Raw genomic sequence first — 20,389 nt, 5'->3', positions numbered from 1 at the left:
ATTGTTAAATCATAGTTAAATTATATTTTTATAAGTAAAAATATATACTATTTTAAAAACTGCTGTTTTAATAAAACCCCATATAACTTTGCTTAAAATTTAATACAAGTATAACTATTTAAATACAATCGAGAAATACAAGGGTAGTCAAAACCAGACATACAATTTAAAATATTATCAGATAATTGTAATACTGCTTACAATAAACATAAATAGAATACTTGAGGAAGTAGGTATAATATCTACTATCTAACATAATGGAGGCCTAATGTCTATAACTAAGGTTAATTGACTAAAAATTACAGTATGAATTTATCATCTAATTAATTAAGTACACACATAAGTCTATAACAGGTCACATGAAAAATTTAATTATGATATTGGAATGTCATAAAAGTTATATTATTTAACCTACTTAATGCGTCAATTCCACTAATAACATGGTCAACAATATTATAAATTCCTTTAATAAGTCAAATAGAGTGAATATTTATTTTTAATACATTTATTTTTAATATATAAATAAATATATAGTTGAAATTTTTTAAGCTGACCGTTTGGGACTATGAGAACTGATATTCATCGGTCAGCTTAAAAAAAAACAACTATACCGTTAAAACATAAAAAAAAAATGATATTAAACATTATGGAACATTTTGAACCGTTATAAGAGGTCTTCCTCAATTCCAAAGCATTTTAAATTCGTTTAAATATTTCATCATTCATTCAATTTAAGAGCTGGGCTCAAGTTGCAGCAGCGTGATGAAGTTGTGTTCACTTTGGTCGGTCCAAAGCCAGCCCTTTAGTGACCTTTTACGACACGGCCCTTACATGCTCCTTTACTTGGCTCATATAATTAACTTATTTCATTCATTATATATTTACCGGTTCCTAACAGAAGGATTATGATTTTAGTAGTCTCTCTTCATTTTAAAAGTCTCTCTTCATTTTGGCTTTGATTATGTTTTTCAGTATGTATAAAATTGTTTCAAATAATTTAAATATATTAATATTAAATATAAAAAAATATATTTTGAATTCATAGTCATGATGATGATAGTATTTCGTGTTGCTATCTGTCTTTTTATAGGTACGTGATCGATTAGTACGGTACGATATGCAACTTTTATCGTAGACAATCGTAGGATAATAGTAGGTACTTTCAGTTTTGCTTACCGAGAATATCGAGAAAGTCTGGCTGACCGTAATCATAATACCTTTTCATAAACAGTCTATATGTAAAGCGGTAAAGTTATCGATTATAGGAGATGTAATTGTAAAGTCTAAATAAATCGAGTTTCGACTTTGACAACCGAAGTAGGGTTGCTAATGCTATAGTTATTGGCCAGTATGTAGTAATTGGCCACCCCTTACAAATCAGAAAGAAATAAGCCATCAGAATCCTATTTATTAAGGGTGGCCAATAACTATAGCACTCACCCTAGACGTTGCACATTTTCATGATTTTCGGGAATTAAGTTGTCAAATGCGAATTTTTGAAAGCCAGAGTCACCGTGTAATTATACGGAACCGAACAGCGCAATCCATATTACCTGTCAAAGTCTAAGCACGAATTTATTTCAGATTTTACAATTTTATACAATCAATATTCGCTACAGGGCAGGGGTTCTCAAACTGTGCGCCCTAGAGAGTAAAAGATCGCCGGGAGCCGTAATCCTTTTCACCATGTATCAGTCTATGTATTTCGAATAGCCCAACTAGGTTAGCGCATTGAGATTAAATTTTAAACTTACAAGTGCGCCGCGGACTGACTTAGCCCCCTTATTCATAAAACTGTACGGGTCTGATATGCTTTAATTATGTTTTACTCCTTTCTGAGAAATAAATGCTTAAGTCAAAATGACAGATAAAAACAAACGATTATTAGCTATATGAATAAGGGCTCTTTTAGACTGCGCGCGAACTCGTCTGCGATTTTAGTTACATTGCGGACTATTCAGGTTACATCAATTCAGCCGACTGATCAAATAACGCAATGTAACGAAACTCCCATGCAAGTTCTCGCACCGTCTAAATCAGCCCTAAGGGGGTAGGAACCCCTTGCTATAGGGTAGACATTGAGCGATATAGGGTACCGGTGGTGTGATGTTATGTTCAGTCGTGCCGGGGCGGCGCGGAGGCGGGGAGGGGGGGTGGGGCGTCGACGAGCGGCAGCGGCTTGGCCACGCCGATGCGCACCACGCCGCGCGGCGCGCCCTTCAGCGCCGCCACCGCCTGCTCCAGGCTCGCGTCCTCCAGGTTCTGCAATTACATTAACAGAAGTTACAAAAAACTGCCACTTTTAGGGTTCCGTACCCAAAGGGTAAAACGGGACCCTATTACTAAGACTTTGCTGTCCGTCCGTCCGTCTGTCTGTCACCAGGCTGTATCTCATGAACCGTGATAGCTAGACAGTTGAAATTTTCACAGATGATGTATTTCTGTTGCCGCTATAGCAACAAATACTAAAAACAGAATAAAATAAAGATTTAAGTGGGGCTCCCATACAACAAACGTGATGTATGACCAAAGTTAAGCAACGTCGGGCGTGGTCAGTACTTGGATGGGTGACCTTTTTTTTTGCATTTTTTCCGTTTTTTTTTGCATTATGGTACGGAACCCTATACGTGCGCGAGTCCGACTCGCACTTGCCCGGTTTTTAGTACACGGTATGGCCGGCAGCAAACTTCCCATACATTGTAGCTAAAGTTGGAAATCACCAAAATTCTTATAGTATTTGCTACCAGGGCGCGCTTATTATTATTCTGCATTTAGGGTTGCACCAAACTGTTCGTATCGTTAAACAGTTCGCTAAATTTTTATGTATGGAATGAAAAGTTTCACAGTAAAGCGCCGGGGCGCGCCGGCTAACGTAGATCAGTCTGTCAAATATGGTTGGTGCAACTGGCCCTTAATCTTAGTGCTTATTGCACATCGGCCTGCGACCTATCCACCGATTTGATCAAAATTAAAACGCTGCCTACTTAATAATAATAACTTTTTGACCTGAAACGGAATAAAACTGTCAATTTCTCACAGAAAAGCGCTAGGAAGTTACAATTTAACAAACCGCCCCTTAAATTTAGTACGCAAACACGCGTGATTGTATTATACACACATAGCCGCCAACTTACAATATGAAATGGCGGCGAGTCACCGCGATTGCGGTCACAGATTCATACTTAGGGTTGGTTGCACCAAACTGTTTGTTATCGTTAAAGAGTTCGCTAAATTTTATTGTAGGTACAGTCAGCAGCAGAAGTTGCTAAGCGGACGAGGTGTTCAAAATTACCTTGTCACGATCTTATTATCTTGACAATAAAGTCGCGTCAAGATCATTTTGTCACACCTAACCCGCTTAGGAACTTCTGCTGCTGACTGTACTCGTATGGAAAGGTACATAATAAACCGCCGCGGCACGCCGGGTGACGTTGATCAGTCTGTCAGGTGCGGATGGTGCAACTGGCACTTGAGTGTAAGCGTAAGGCCCGAGTGGACGCTCGGAGCGGAGCGTTCGGCGGGGCGTGCAGCGTGGCGTCGGGCTCACAAGTGATTTGAGTTTATTCGTGCACTAAAACCGCTCCTATACGTTTGCATTTGTTTCTTCAGCCAACGCCAAATTTACTTGTGACCGTTGCGGGAAGCAGTGCAGAGCCCGCATCGGTTTGTTCAGTCACAAGAAAAGATGCGACTCTCGGAATACACAGCAGCTGTAATAAACATCTGAAGAAGATGTAAAGGACAATGATGATGTTTAACATGCACGCCGCACGCCCCGCCCCGCTGCAGGCCCAACTCGAGCGTCCACTCAGGCCTTACGCTAATAGGTTGTTGTCACCGTTACCTGGTCGTTGACGAACAGCAGCCGGTCGCCGGGGATGAGCCGGCCGTCCTGCTGCGCCACGCCGCCCGGCACCAGCGAGCGGATCACCACCAGCGTGTGCGCGGGCCGCAGCGGGTCCTGGTAGTCCAGGATTGAGAAGCCGAGGCCGCGCTCGCCTTTCAGCAGCTCTGTCGAACAAACACTCCGTTAGCATGAGCTTTGCATTGGCAGACTTATTGATTGTGTAAGCCAGCCTTAGGACAATATTTCCCCAGTTTGACAGCTGAAATAGATTGCGCTGTACAGCGGCACATGCTTTCTGGTCACTGGATTGACAAATGTCAAATTTCGACAACCATAATTACCGCATAAGGGGTCATCCATTAATTACATCACACGTTTAGGGGGAGAGAGGGGGTCAAGAAAATGTGACATATTGTGACATGGGGGAGGGGAGAGACACAAACTTTGTAACGTCAACTTCATCAGTAACCGAAAATGTATTTAAATTATTTTATTTGCTGTACATTTAAATAACAAGTTTAAATTTCTTTCCTGAGCAGTTTTGGGTTATAAAATTACTAATATTTAGATCGTCAAAAATATTATGATAAAATATTAATAATACTTAGGTACTTACTTAATTCGATTTGGCGATTTCGTAAAAAAAATGTGACGTCACCAGTAGGGGGAGGGGTTTGCCAAATGTGACCAAGTGTGACAAGGAGGGAGGAGGGGTCAAAAAACCTAGAAATTCGTGTGACGTAATTAATGGACGACCCCTAATCACAAAATAAATAATAGTACTACCATACGGAAAGGAAACTTCCTACAAAACCGAAGTTTGACAGCAGTTCAGGGTCGAATCATGCTATCCCTTTCTAATATATGGCATTATCCCTTTCGGGTATTTAGGGTTGTCAAAATTCAAACCATTATCTTATTTGTGGTCGTGCACGCATAGGGACGTCAAGTTATGTCAATCCTAATTATTTGCTCCGAGCCGAGTTTGGTCGAAGTCAGGAGTTTCGCACCCCTGGCAACACACGGATCAGCATAGCGTCATCTACTTCAGTTGTCAAATAAGAACCCCGATTATACAGACTGTAGGTCCATGTCTTTAACGGTACTTCAAATTCCGGGCAAATAATGTAAAGAAGGTTGATGTGAATAGCGGAGGCAGTTATAAAGTTGACCCAAAAAATTTTTATTAAGCTATGAGCTTAATCATATATGTTCCTTGAGTAATTCTAAGCATTTCAAGCCTGGGAGGCAATAAGAAATGTGTGTCTACTCGGATTTGTAATGGATTCAAACTTTCAACCTCTTTTTAACCTTTTGGCCGCCGGACCTAGTCCGCAAAGACGCTCACTCACACGCCAGAGCAAATTTTAAGTAAACAACTAATAAAAAGTTTAGGGATTGCAAATAGTGATATCGATATTTACAATATTATGGTAAAAATCTTTTTAATTTAGCTTTGTTCTTATCCTGTTTTAATTTCATTCCAAATTGCCAAAATTAAACATATGTTTTACACCCGAAAATGTTTAAAATATAGGGATTTAACATAAAAAACAACCACTAAACAATGTCGATTCAAGACGTGATATCGCCGCACTAGGCTGTACGAGAAGTCTTTTATACAAGACAACGGCGCCCATGGACTGCCCGCAATGCAGACCGACAAGGACTGTTTCCGCGCGGATCAAGTAATAATAGTCTCTAGGTCAACGGCGTAAGCGCTTGTCGGTACGTAAACTTTATTGGCGTAACGTTAAAGCTGCGCATCATGTGTCGATAAAGTCAATATACCGGAACTGTTTTAGTGAAAATTACACGTGGGTTGAATTTTTAATGAGTGAAGATATTATTCCGGAATTAGAATCTATCATTATAATTTCAGTTTGGTTTACATTAATCTATAGGTAAACTCTTATCAAAAAAACGTTCAACGACTTGTTACAAAAAAATTACACATTAACTTCAATGTTATAACAATAAAAGTAAAGTCTGATAAACAGGTATGTCCCTGTACCACACTTGTGCGAAGCGGTCGCTGCCGTGTAGCCCTTCCCACTAAGCTATAAAATAACATCAATTATTTTTTTTATTTATCTCTTCTGCAATTAAATAGTCCACAATCTACAATGGCAAATTTACTTGTCTGACTCTACTTTATAGAGCTAAAGAAGCTACCTGAACTTTAAATATAGTTATGCCTATCTGACTCTCGTTCTACGTATTCTAGTAAGTAGTTACCTACTATTCGTTGAAAAAAATTGGCGATTAACAAGTGTTCAAATACTTAGATAAAAACATATTTCTGACTTTATATTTACTTTAAAAATTACCATATCGAGTTAACATTCCCATCCCTAGCTGTCTTTTATACAAGACAACGGCGACGAGGAACATGAAAAATGTTGAAAATTGGAGCAATTTTTTTAAATGCCTTATTATAAAAGAAGGGATTTATATAGCGGCTTAAAAAGCAAATAAATGAAAAAACAAAGACCTTAAATATGAACACGAGTGTAAATGAAATTGCAATTGTTATTATTTTCACATTAACTCAGTGGTTGAATTTGTGTCTTGTATACAAGACGACGGCGCCAGCGTATCGTTCTATCGTTGTCTTATACCGGACAACGGCGGTCAAAGGGTTAACCCTGTTAGGGGATGAATTTTACAAAACGCTGAAATTACTTTTCCTGTCTTTTAATAATATCCCCAAATACAAAGATTCAAGTCCCGCGTTCGAAAATTTTTTTGATATCCATACAAACTTTCAACCCCTTTTTCACCACCTTAGGGGATGAATTTTCAAAAACGCTGAAATTAGTTTTCTTGTATGTTTATAATATATCGTTTAACGAAGTTTCAAATTCCTAGCTTAAAATAAAACTTGAACCCCATACAAACTTTCATCCCCTTTTTAACCCCCTTAGGGGTTGAATTTCCCAAAATCGCTTCTTATCTCTTGTACACTTTATAAATGTAATCTAGTGTGCAAATTTCAACTTTCTATCTTTTGTAGTTTCGGCTCCGCGTAGCAAAAATCTCCAACCAAATTTTTCACCTTTTTACGTTTTTCTTGTAAAATTACTATGAAACTGAAAAAAACAAATATCAGCAATGAATTCTACGTCTTTGGTTTATACGAAAATGATACCAAACTTGCCCAAGTACCCACCAGGATCAGAATAGATTTTTTTTAAAGATGACGGGTGGCGGCCGTCTTTGTACCCCACCCTCCCCCCCACCCCAGGCTAGAAATGCTTAGAATTACTCAAATATCAGATGTGATGAAGCTCATAGCTTAATAAAAAAATTTTGGGTCATGTATGGCAGCGTTACATAACTGATTCCAGTAGAAGGATTCCGAGCAAGATGTTTTTCTTTCTTTAGCAGTTGGTAAAAAGTTACCTATAATCTGCGGCTCGGAGGACCACATGGCGAGTCCGGTGAGCGGCTCCAGGCTGCGCGAGCGCACCTTCCCGCCCGACAGCGATCCGCCTTCTTCAGCGCCCGCGCCAGCTAGGCTGCCGTCAGATTTAGCCTGGAAATTAACAAATAATTGTAGCTGCAGCAATTTCATTTTTCCATAAATCATGAGGGCAGGTGCAAGTCATCATCATCATCATCTCAGCCATAAGACGTCCACTGCTGAACATAGGCCTCCCCCTCCCAGGTGCAAGTGGCAGGTGACAAAACAAAACGAACAGCGAGCGAAGCTTAGTAATGTAGCGAATAATCCTTTACCATCGTATTTTTTTTCTCTTTATTCTGGCACAAACAAGAAAGATACATTGAAAAATATTACATATAATATTGACAATACAGTGCCGAAAGATATATTTGCAAGGAAATGCACGAACGTTGTATGATATTTCAGTCCTTCTCAGTATAAAATGTACTAGCATGACAATTATGAACATTTCCGGAAGATACGATGACAAAATTCACTACATCTGTAACTTTTTTAGATCTTTTAGCTCGCCGGCATGAATAAAACCTCTGAAAAATCTTCAAAACGAATAAGTACTGACATGTACTGAGTAACTAATACTGAAGAAAACCTATTTTATTGTAACTCGAATACCGTAATAATAAAAAGAGTGGAGTGGCAAGACCTTATAGAGGGTAAATGTAAAACATAAGAGGCGAGTTTGCCATATATTTAAAGTATCGGGAGACCCCTTACCCCCGACACTTGCGCTTTCACCGGTGTTGCCCTTGAGCCATCTTTGGTTCGACATGACATCTCGCGGAGGGCGGGTCAAAGATCTCCCATCCGGGCCACCATCTTCCCGTGTCCAGAAGACATTGCATTTGTGATGTACCTTGACGAGCGTGGGCTGCGGCGGCGCCAGGTCTCTGGGCGGCGCGGCGGCGGCGGCGGCGGCGGGGCGCGGCCGCGCGCACACCATGCACACCTCGCTCGACAGCTCCTTCAGGATCGACACCACCTCCAGGTGGTTCATGCCCAGCAGCCGGTGCCCGTTCACCTCTGCAACGTTACTATTCATACACAAAATGTTCGAGTTTTGAGATATAGTGAGGCGACCTCGGCACCTTTTCCATACGCAACCGCTTCTGTGATTCTGCGTCGACAAATATGGTTTAAAATATTGTCTTCTGTAAACGACAAATAATGAATAAAGAACGGATTAGTTATGGAAATAGTCACCAATTTGCGTATTCAAATTTGAACCTTATTACAGAGACACAAGGTCACGTACCGAGCAGCTCGTCGCCGGGGCGGTGCACGCCGGCGCGGCCCACGGGCCCCTCGGGCAGCACGGAGCGCACGTAGTGGTGCGGCCGCACCTCGCGGCCCCCCTCCACGTCCACGGTGCCCTCCAGCGAGATGCCGAGCCCGCCGCCGCCGCGCATCACTACTCCTACTACTATTTCCACGTCTTCACCTAGAAAAAAAAATGGTACACATTCAAAGTAAACGCAGGGGTGCGAAACTTCAACTTCGGCCAAACTCGGCTCCGCTCGGCTTAGCATTGCTCCGAGCAATTATTACGGTTGACACAACTTGACGTCCCTTTGCGTGCACTACCACAGATAAGATAATATACAACCCAAAATAGCCGAAAGGGATAGTGCCGTTTATTAGAAGGGGCTGTCGCATGACTCGACCCTGAACCGCTGTCAAGCTTCGGTTTTGTAGGAAGTTTCTTTTCTGTACGGCAGTACTATTATTTATTCTGTGGTAAAGGCACGTTTCTAAAGGGTTTAGATGGTGCTTGACCTCGCGTGCAAGTTTCAGTACTTTGCGGTCTTCGACTGAACGTCAGAGTAGGTACCTCAATAATGAGTATTAAAAGAAAACTGAGAAGCATGAGGGTTCTCGCACCAGCTAGTAGATAGGTCAAGTATCACATTCTATAGTCAATGGCCCCATGCTATTATCTATTGTCGAACGCTACGGTTAACACATTGTAAATACATCCCATGGCGTATGGCCAGGGCTTGTATAGAAAAATATGGCATGCAAAATTCTTTTTGTAAAATGGATAAAATTTCAAGTGCTATTGGACCACAAACCTGTGTCTTAGGATGATGTTCCATCTGTTCAGTGCCGGATTTAGACATTTGCCGCCCGTAGGCTATGCCGATTTTGCCGCCCCTATCCGCCTCGCTTATAGGTTTTTTTTAAAGTACTTTCCTGTCAGAGGCGTTTAATTTTATAGTACAACACACCATAGCCATATTAAAATGCATATAAGGTGACGTCACAAATGTCACATTCTAGATATAGATTTATATGGGCCGTTTTTGTCACTCAATGACTATGCAACCTCTTTATATTTGCCTGATCTGATCGGTGACCGATGGGTACCGCTGGGTTTTGGCCATTGAGAATCAAGGTGAGGCATTGGCAGTCAGGCTGGATATAGCTAAGGAGTTCGGTCGGGTCTGGCATTGAGTCTGCTCGAAAGACTATGCTATACAAATGGATCGCTAGTTTTTTATCTGGTAGACGCATATGAGCCGTATAGTAGACGGAAGCTGCTCCGATAGCGTGGACATTACCGCTGGCGTTCTACTAGGTTCTGTGCTATCATTCAATGATATGGTCAGATGGGTCACAATAAAATGTAGTTAGTTAAACGAGAACGCGAGCGAAGCGAGCGCGAAATTTTTTAGAGAAAATAGTAGGTAGGTAAATTGTTAGGGTTCCGTACTTCAAAAGGAAAAAACAGGAACCCATAATACCACGAAGATACAAGAATCGACGACCATCCCAAATTTACAATGTAGTCAGATGGGTCACAAATAATGTAGGTACTTAAATGAAAACGCGAGCGTAGCGAGCGCGAAATTTTTTCGAGAAAATGGTAGGTACATTTTTAGGGTTCCTTACTTCAAAAAGGTCTTGACATGACAGAGGGCGGCAATATCGACAAATTATGCTTGTTATTTAAATTTTACAAATGAATTCTAGTCTACCCTATCTGAACAGCACATAAAATATTTTTTTGACCCAAATTTGCCGCCCCCTAAAATCTGCCGCCCTAGGCTTCAGCCTACTCAGCCTAGTGGTAAATCCGGCACTGCATCTGTTTATTATTTTTTTCAATGTCACTGCGTCTCATTCTTTCATTAAGCAAATTTGAGACGCAATACACATTGGACAAAGATATTGGACAGCTGGAATACTACCCTTAAAGGCTACCCCTCTTATTCATAAACGTTTACTAAAATTGATAAGCCAATAATAATAGTTTGTCCTTTTCCGACGTATTGGTATGATGGAAAGGGACAAACGATTATTATCGGCTTTAAGTTTACCTAATATGGACTGCCACTTCCTCCTAATAGCCTCCTTCTGTTCAGGGGTACGCGGCATCTCGAACGCGGGCTGCGCGCGCGCTCCGGGCGGGCTGCGCGGCGGCGATGGCGCCGGATCCTCCACGCTGGATTCCAGGCTGAAATGTTACAAAAGGAATTAAAAAAAACTGAAGGTTTTGTGAGCTGAAGACGTCGTGCATCTATTCCGTCATTTTGAAACAAATTCAAAAACTGGATCGGCAAAAAAAAATACTAAGTAACATAATTATCAAAAATTGCTCTCAAAAATTTACGAGAATAGGTTGAAAAAACCGGGCAAGTGCGAGTCGGACTCGCGCACGAAGGGTTCCATACCATAATGCAAAAAAAAAAGCAAAAAAAAACGGTCACCCATCCAAGTAGGTACTGACCACTCCCGACGTTGCTTAACTTTGGTCAAAAATCACGTTTGTTGTATGGGAGCCCCATTTAAATCTTTATTTTATTCTGTTTTTAGTATTTGTTGTTATAGCGGCAACAGAAATACATCATCTGTGAAAATTTCAACTGTCTAGCTATCACGGTTCGTGAGATACAGCCTGGTGACAGACGGACGGACGGACGGACGGACAGCGAAGTCTTAGTAATAGGGTCCCGTTTTACCCTTTGGGTACGGAACCCTAAAAATGCGACCTGTAGAGGAGAACTAAAAATACTAGATTCATGGACTGATGAGATGACTGATCAGATAGAAACATTATGATTGATCAAGTTATTCATCTCTCCATTTCGCCTGTTCCATTCGCAAAGAATTCCTCAAACTTAAACACAGAAAAAACAACACCGTAAGGGTTACCACGTGTCAGTCTCGTGATTAGCACCTGTGTGTGTCCCTCTCCCGATACTATTGCTATTGCAGCTGCTCATATTTTGGACTACTTACTAGTATTTTACAACACTTTAACCTTTTGAACGCCACAGACGGCGATTGACGTCAATGCAAAATCTTGATAACGACGCCAAAGACGGCATTTGACGTCAATCGTTTTTTGATGAAAATCTACTGAAAAACACCCCACTTTGGTTGGCATTATTCATTCACAAAACTATATTTTACCCCCGGCACGGCAAATGCGCCATTTGGCGTTCAAAAGGTCAAGCAAGAGCTCACTTGTGCAAGGTCGTCATCTGTATGTCGTGGTGCGCCGGCTCCGGGCGGTGCATGTGCAGGAACGGGTTGTGCGCGACGGTGGCGGCCCCAGCGCTCTCGCCCGCTGCTATTGCTTGCTGCAGCTGCTCATATTTAGGACCGCGCAGGTATCTGCAACACAATGGTGAGTTATATTATACTATACTTGCGCCCCGCTCCGCTTCGCACGTTTTACACAAAACCTTAATAAATTATACACCTAAACCTTCCTCAAGAATCACTCTATCCGTTCAGTTGTTTTCGAGTTTATCGCAAATATATGTACATACACACAGACAAACGAGGCGGGGGACTTTGTTTTATAAGGTGTAGTGAATGTAGTGATAGTGATACGCAAGTTCCTGCTCAGCTTGAAAGCGTCGACGGTGCGCTGTTTGGACTGGAAGGTGAGATGTGCCACCTTCGGCCACTATAAGGTCTATATATGCTACCGAAAGACGTGTAAAGATAGCATTCGGCAAGACGCTGCCGCGACCCGGCTGCCGCGACCGACCGCCGCCGCCGAACGTGGCAGCTGGGCGGCGCCGCCGCAAGCATTCGGCAAAGCGCCCGGGCGGCGACTGCCGACTGCCACGTGCAGTAGTCACACAGGAATCAGTGCTAGCTTTTGTGCGATTCGGTTGCGTATTATTTAAAATAATGATGTTTGACTATTTAAATATACGAAAGCGAAAACTTGTGGAGCAACTGCTTCAGGACGAAGAAGATGATGAAATAATGATGATTTTAATTCCATCAAAGAGGAGTACAATCGATTCATCGTATACGTCCAGAGCTGATGAAGGCAGTTATCAGATAAGCTCCACTAAATACTCGTCGTTTTCTTCGCAAGCCGCCATTTTTGCGACCGACACGAGTTGGGCAGCGCTGCCATACCGCTACGGGAGGGGCTCGGCGGCGCGGCCGAGGTCGCGCGCAGGCCACGCCCCCCGGCCGCGCCGCTCGGCCGCCTGCATCGGACGGTGTGTCATACAAATCCCTATAAAGCAGTGCGGCGACTGCCGGGCAGCCGCTGCCGGGTCGCGGCAGCCTCTTACCGACGCATACCTTAACACTCATCTCTCCAACTCAGATGTTACCAGATGGCGCGTTGATAACACTTGCCGGCAAGCGACGCGCAGTCTACAGGGTGTTTGGTACATCGTTTGCCAAATTAAAACGGCAGATAGGTTGAGTCATTTGCTATCTTCTCAGACCTGTATACTGCTGTCGTCGACGTGCTACCAACAGACGTGTAACACTCACCTCTCCAGCTCGAGTGTGACGAGATTCCCGCTCTGTTTAAGCGCGTCGACGGCGCGCTGGTTGGACTTGCCGGCCAGCGACGCGCCGTCCACGGCCACGATGCGATCGTTGACTCGCACACGACCGCTTAACGCCGCCGCGCTGCCCGCCGACACTGACTTCACGAAGATACCCGAAAGCTCCTCTTTTTCGCACACGTAACCTGGATTTACCAAGATGGATAATAAACGGATACAGTTCATATACAATACGTCACACCAAATCCCCTTAAGAAGCTTACAAAATATAATAATTTACACTTTCGAATAAGTAGCATATGGTTGTTGTGTCAAAATTCTAAAAATGTGTGAACATGTAGGTACACTCTTTTGCCTTGACTATAAAGTCGTGTCCTATGTGGACCCTATTTAGGAACCCATTATTAACTCCGGTATATCTAAACCAGAGTTAAACTCCAACTAAATAGGTATTTGCAGTCAGCCAAGGCACCCACGATGGATATTGCCTCCTGAGGTATTTCCTTTGCGCTTCGACATGGGATTCTTCAAGAAGCGGGTATTTACGGTTCTCAAGGGTCGGCAACGCTTAAGTGGCTCCTGTGATGTTGCTTATATCCATGGGCGACGATGACCGCTTCCCATCAGGCGGCTCGTCTGCTCGTTTGCTGACTATTACATTAAAAAAAACATCGGGTTGCACTCCGGGAGTGCCGACAGAAGTGAAAACTCAATGACTTGTCCAAAATGTCTGCAGCACTATGTATAAATTGACCCATCCTCATTTCTATTGAAAAACTTTAGTTCCGAAATTGCTGGCCAGTGAGCTTAAATTTGTAGCGTTAATTGTTTAAAATTCGAATAGAAATTGTAAAGTTACCTTGCAGACCTCGCATCTAAATATATTTGGTCATGAATTTTGAATTTTATTCACCAGTACTAGAGTTCACTTTTATTAGCGATTTCATCAAGATGTAGCTTTATTGAATTATACACGGTGTAACATGAGGAAACCGAATAATTTTAACCACGCATTTCTGAGGTCAAAAGAAGTAAAAATGTAATATGAGTTTAGGTCTATTTCGCCAAATAATTTTTTTTTTTGTTTTATTTTTTCTACTTTTTGGATGTATTTGTACATAAAAAATAAATGTTATTGGTAAACTTGTCACTTAAAATTGATTATTACATTTTTTTTCGTAAAACCTACTTTTTGCAAAGTGTTACTTGTCACTTTTTGACATCTATCAATAAGGATATTTAGACTGCGTCCCATTATAGCAGCAACATCACCATCAAAAAGCCCTTTTACACTATGTAACAATAAAAACTTGTTTTTTTTTTAATTAATAATATCTCTGAAACTAGGCGAATTTCAAAAAAGTTTATAGGACATTTTTGTCTCTAAATATGATCAGGAATACGCTGTTAAAATTATTCGGTTTACTCATGTTACACCGTGTATTTGAGTGCTATAAAGTTTGTAACTGTGAGATCCTCGTATTTCAGCCCGTACAAGATTAGTACATTGAGCTTTATTGCTTAATATAAAAGTCCAGTTTTAAATAATTGACCTGATACGTTATGACTAAAGTTCTTTGGTGAATCACATTGTCCGTGACACATGATGTCAGCGTTACGTTACGCGTTACGCTGTCTCGAGTTTATCATTTTTTCCCCACCTCAAAAAGTGCTCAGCGCCGCTAAAGAAGTTTTCACTTCAAAAATATGCGTACCTGCTATAGTTATTCCTAGCCCATTCTCATCCTTCTTCAACTGCACCGTAAATCTGTCGACCTCTGGTGATTCAGCATCTACAATTAAATCATAAGTTAACACACAAATAAAAGCCAAGAATATACCGAAAATAGTATAATAGCTATTTAGAAAACCGGATCCGGAACCGGAAAAGCGGATCCAACTTGATGAGCATTGACGCCTTGCGCCCCAGCTGTGTGTGACACAACTGTGCTCGAAACCGGTTTCCAAAAGGTAGCAGTGCAGCGCCTACAGTTTCGATAGAACCGCACACCGGACATTATGGCTCGGGAACCGACTCATAATAAATCGCAATAATAATACCAATTTCCATAATTTTATTCTACCTGTATTAGAAGTTGCATAACCGCACTGACAAACACGAACAGAGACGTGGGCGGGTGGTGCGCCAGCTGGTTTGGAATTGGAACACCTGCTCGAAACCGATTTCCAGGAGATACCGGTATAGCGCCTCCAGGACCAATATAAGCATGTAGCAGACATTATAGCTCGAAGAGCTCGCTACATAACTGTAGAACGAATTTTTGTGATTGTAATCTACCTGTTTCTGGGGGCGGCGTCACCGCGCTGTCGAACACGAACCGAGAAGCGGGCGGGTGGTGCACCGGCTGGGTGTGGAACACCTGCTCGAAACCGGTTTCCAGCAGATACCGGTCCAGCGCCTCCGGGTCCGACAGGAGCCTAGCGGGGACGAGCGGCGCGGCGGCGGGCGGCGCGAGCGCCGGGTCCACGGCGCGGGCTACCACCAGGCGGACCCGGGAACCGGATGCTCGGAGCACGCCTGCCACTTGCTCGGAACCCATTTCCACCAAATGAGCCTGTGTAAAATAAATACGTTACGAATACAGGCAATAGAAAATATACCAGTCAGCTCATATCAAGAGCTCTGGCCAAGACGACAATCGTATATGGACAAAATCTGATCGAAAAGATAAATGAAGTTATTCGAAACGCGCTAAAAGCCTCAATTGACTATTAACCGTTTATCTTAAATTTCATTTGACTTATATTTATCATAATTTAACTAGTTAAAACTTGAAGAATTTTATGAATCGCGATGAGATATGAATGACGTGATAACTTCCATACGCTGTTTAGGTTTCGTTTGGCATTTTCTCTAAACAATGGCCATTGTCACTTGGTTAGGTTTTCCTATTAATATTTTCCTTACGTCTCCTATCTGCAGAATGTGATCTCCAGACTTGAGACGCCCGTCGCGGTCCGCGACGCCACCCGCCAAGATGGTCTTTACAATTACACCACTGGTCCTTGCCCCAATTATACCTGAAATAAAAAAACATTTTCTTATTAACCCTTTATAGGGCAAAAAACCAGCCATCACGTTTTTGTATTTTCTTTTGTTGCAGAATCTATAGGACTTTAGTGAACTGCAACACGGCAGACGCCTCTCCAATCAATCAATCAAGTCTGCAAGGGAATCGTTTCTAGGAATTTAGATAATGACTAAATTTTACCAAATCGAAATCCAGTGCCGACGTTGACGTGGTTTATGTTTATGACGTCTACTTGCCCCTACCCGCCCACTTCCATTTTAGGAGAGGCAGACTCCAGGAAATGGTTTCTAGTCATTTAAGCAATGCCAAGATCATGCCGAATCCAAGGCTAGTGCTATCGTTGACGAGGTTTATGACCTCCACTTGCCCCAGTCGCCCACTACCATTTTAGGAGAGGCAGACTCCAGGAAATGGTTTCTAATCCTTAAAATTATGCCAAAATCTTACCGAATCCAAGTCCAGTGCCGTCGTTGACGAGGTTTATGACCTCCACTTGCGCCCAATCCCCCGCAACTATGTTAGGAGAGGCAGACGCCAGAGAGTCGTCGTTCCTGGACATTTCGAGGATGCCGTGACTCTGGAAAATTAAAGTGACATTACAATCATATTGATTGCTTCGGGTTGCATATCTTCTTTTTCAACCTAGCGTTTTCCCGACCTAGCCAGGGTTTCCTACTCAATGTTTTCCGGTTTGCACGGTCTTTAGGATCCTCAGGTGTGAGATTGTTCTCTTCCATGTCCGCTGTCACGACGTCCAGCCATATTGCATTGCATATCAATAAAAAAAAAAGAATCGCCACACATAATGTCTATTTGAGACTGAAGACGGAACGCATTTTCTGTACCTGTTTAGGTGACATATTAGAGTCGATGGAGGCAGAATCGAGCCCCAACACGCGCTCGTTGTCCGAGCTCGACCCAAAATCGAGACAGTGCGGCGGAGACACCTGCGGGACTCGCTGCTCTTCCTCGCCCTCCGCGCCGTACAAGTTTCGAGCTTGGAGAGCAAGTTCACCTGCACACATACTTGCACTTTATTATGTATAAAACAACTCCAGGCCCCTATTTCACCAACGTGACAGGTCCGACAATTGTCGACATCACTGTTACTGACGTCACAGGCCTCCATAGGCTACGGTAACCGCTTACCATCAGACGGGCGGTGTGGTTGTTTGCCACCAACATGTTAATTTAAAAAATCTCCACTATATCGCATGTTAATAAGTACTTATTTTGCGAAGCTAATGACAATTGTCACAAGAAATACGACAATTGTCACGAAATTCCGATACAGAACTCATTTGCTGTCAAGAATTACCGAAAGTTCTTTGAAATCTTGTGACAATTGTCATCATTATCATCATAAACATCGCAAGAGAAATACCTGTTTTTTGCCGATATAATAAAGTTTTTTTTAATAATACAATGATGGTGACAAACAGGAATACGGCCCGCCCTATGGTAAGCGATAACCGTAGCCCATGGATGCCTGTGACGTCAGCAACAATGAGACTTGTTGAATTGTCGCACCTGTCACGGAGAAAAACTCACATTAATACGCAATTACGATAAAAATTTAATTGACCGAATTTAATTTTACGATTGAATTAGTCAAGCATTAAAAATCAAATAGTGGCAGTGGCGGATTTGCCCTGAGGCCCAGTAGGCCCGGGCCTGGGGCGGCAAAATATTAGGGGCGGCAAATTGTGACAAAAAATTAATGGACAACCTTCTAAACATCAACAGGCACCCTTAGGCTGGTCCAGAAAATGCACTTATAGGTCTAGTAAAAGTTTCGTGGTTTTCGAGATAATCGAACTTTTCTGTCTTTCTTACTAGTTAGCACCATACTTCACTTTAATCACCATCTAGGCCATATCTTTGTTTGTAGTAATGTAAATAGCATGTGTGATACCATTTTAGAATCAGTATTAGATAAACTATTTTTAACTCTAACATTTTCAAGAAGTCTGGTCGCTTGTGGTGAAAAAAAAAGTATGGGGAACAGAGTGGGATAGTGCCATATATTAGAAAGGGACAATATGATTCGACCCTGAACCGCTGTCAAAGTTCGGTTTTGATGAAAGTTTCCTTTCTGTACTATTACTTATGCTGTGGTAGTGTTCACAAGAGCTGGCACAAATGAAATGAGTGAATGAAAATATCTGTTTGTATCACATTAACCAATAAAATGGTGACTCTGACTGTATATTGAAACAGGTGTCAGGGTGTCACACATACAATGAAAGATTTGTTCTTTCCATTCATGCCAGCTGTCTTGAATCAATCTGTTCAAGAGGTTAGTTTGCTCTTGATTTGTTTAGAAACATCCAGAAAAGTGTTATGGCACTTTAATTATCTAAGCATTGAATTTACATGGAATTATTTGTTTACCTGCAGGAGTAATATCAAAGTCACCAGGTAGAATGGAAGGAGATTTGTTCCTTCCATTCGTGCCAGCTTTCTTGAATCAATCGGTTCAAGAGGTTAGTTTGTTCTTGATTTGTTTAGAAACATCCAGAAAAGTGTTATGGCACTTTAATTATCTAAGCATTGAATTTATATGGAATTATTTGTTTACCTGCACGAGTAATATCAAAGTCACCAGGCAGAATAAAAGGAGATTTGTTCTTTCCATTCATGCCAGCTTTCTTGAATCAATCGGTTCAAGAGGTTAGTTTGCTCTTAATTTGTTTAGAAACATCCAGAAAAGTGTTATGGCACTTTAATTATCTATTGAATCAATCTGTTCAAGAGGTTAGTTTGCTCTTGATTTGTTTAGAAACATCTAACTTAGATAAGCATTGAATTTACATGGAATTATTTGTTTACCTGCAGGAGTAATATCAAAGTCACCAGGCAGAATGGAAGGATGATGAGCCACTTGTGTAGCCAGCATGCCAACCGAGTCCTGAAGTGTCGCTATGCTCTTCAGGATTGGACTCTCCAGCAAGCTAATCAACATGTTGAGGTCATCATTCGTAGCAGCCTAAAAGTAAATATGAAATTTAGCTTAAATACTCTTTATTGTTCATAGTAAAAAAAATTGTCTAAAGTTATCCCACTATACTGTACTGAGGGATATGTTACACATCCTACAGTCCAGATGTAGCATATAATTGTTTTCCATCATATTTTATTGTATTTGTCATGCTATTTGAGTCAGCCTCAGTACTTTTTGTACCAACACTGACTGAAATAGCAATGACATTTTCGTATGTTTCTGTCAAAATACGATGGAAAATAATTATGCACTACATCTGTAAATCTGAATTTCAGATAGAGGAACTTCAAGCACAGTAGTATAATAAGATGTTTCAGTGGTTATAAATACTAAGATCACTTTATTACCTTCAGTTTCGGATCATCACTTTGATCCACAGCAGCTTTCACACTTTCCAATTGCTGAAGAGCATTGGACAAATTTACACCAAGATGCATCCTGGATACTTATTATACCTGCAATACAATACAATTATAGTACATTCTGCAACATGGGGCGTAAGTTGAATATCGCAAACGAGAGTAAATTAAATCGCGACGACTTGCTGGACGATTTATAGACTCGAGTTTGCAATATTATTACGCCCTGAGTTACACACAATGTTTTTCATCACACTTGCGATACAAAAATTAAGTATAAAGACAAAAAACTGATAATTATGGCACTAGAAACATGAGCTAGGGAGAACGCTTTTTCTATAACTCCCGCTAAACCTGCGTGCAATTCCACATTTACTGAGGGAGTGTGATGAAAATTCATTTAACTGTTTACTTCAATACAATAGTTAACACAAACAATGCAATGTTTATCGTAACTTACTTATGAATCACGTACAGTACGAACACTAAACCATGAAATGTCTGGAATTTACACTTTTGGAAACTCGTAAAACCGCACAACACTGATAGTCCGATTGAACTAGTGACACGCAATAACGAGCAATAAGAAATTGTATTAATAAACAATGTGAATTGATATGTGTTTATAACATAAAATAATTGTGTTTGCTACCAGAATAACTAGATAACATCATACAATTACAAAATATTACAATGTAAAGTACTTCACAATAATTTGACACTGACAGCCCACTGTAGAAAGCGGAAAGCGAGAAAGCATGAGTAGAAAAAACAAGGGCCCAACCTTTTCTGTTCTCTTTCACGACGCAGCAACTAGTATCATTTCTCTCACCTCGCTCTTTTAAAATGCCGTTTGTCAAAAAAGGACAACCATACTGTTGACAAGGCG

General features: G+C 41.5%; 1 protein-coding gene across 1 annotated transcript; it reads right to left on the bottom strand.

Annotated features, from left to right (window-relative positions):
• Window positions 1–83: 83 nt before the first annotated feature.
• Window positions 84–20,213, bottom strand: LOC134680071 (patj homolog). The gene is made up of 16 exons (XM_063539083.1): window positions 19,961–20,213; window positions 19,489–19,596; window positions 18,970–19,126; window positions 16,983–17,152; window positions 16,585–16,714; window positions 16,014–16,126; window positions 15,384–15,660; window positions 14,800–14,877; window positions 13,068–13,269; window positions 11,784–11,933; window positions 10,634–10,770; window positions 8,569–8,754; window positions 8,170–8,336; window positions 7,253–7,385; window positions 3,845–4,011; window positions 84–2,262 (listed from the first exon to the last, which is right to left on the bottom strand). The coding sequence occupies exons 2-16, from the start codon at window positions 19,576–19,578 to the stop codon at window positions 2,116–2,118; spliced, it is 2,304 nt and encodes a 767-aa protein (XP_063395153.1). The 5' UTR covers window positions 19,579–19,596; window positions 19,961–20,213; the 3' UTR covers window positions 84–2,115.
• Between the last annotated feature and the right edge of the window lie 176 nt (window positions 20,214–20,389).

Source organism: Cydia fagiglandana, chromosome 3 (assembly GCF_963556715.1).
Source record: "Cydia fagiglandana chromosome 3, ilCydFagi1.1, whole genome shotgun sequence".
NCBI classification, from domain to species: Eukaryota; Metazoa; Arthropoda; class Insecta; order Lepidoptera; family Tortricidae; genus Cydia; species Cydia fagiglandana.
Note: the sequence above shows the minus strand (reverse complement) of the source record. Positions and strands in the feature narration are given on the sequence as shown.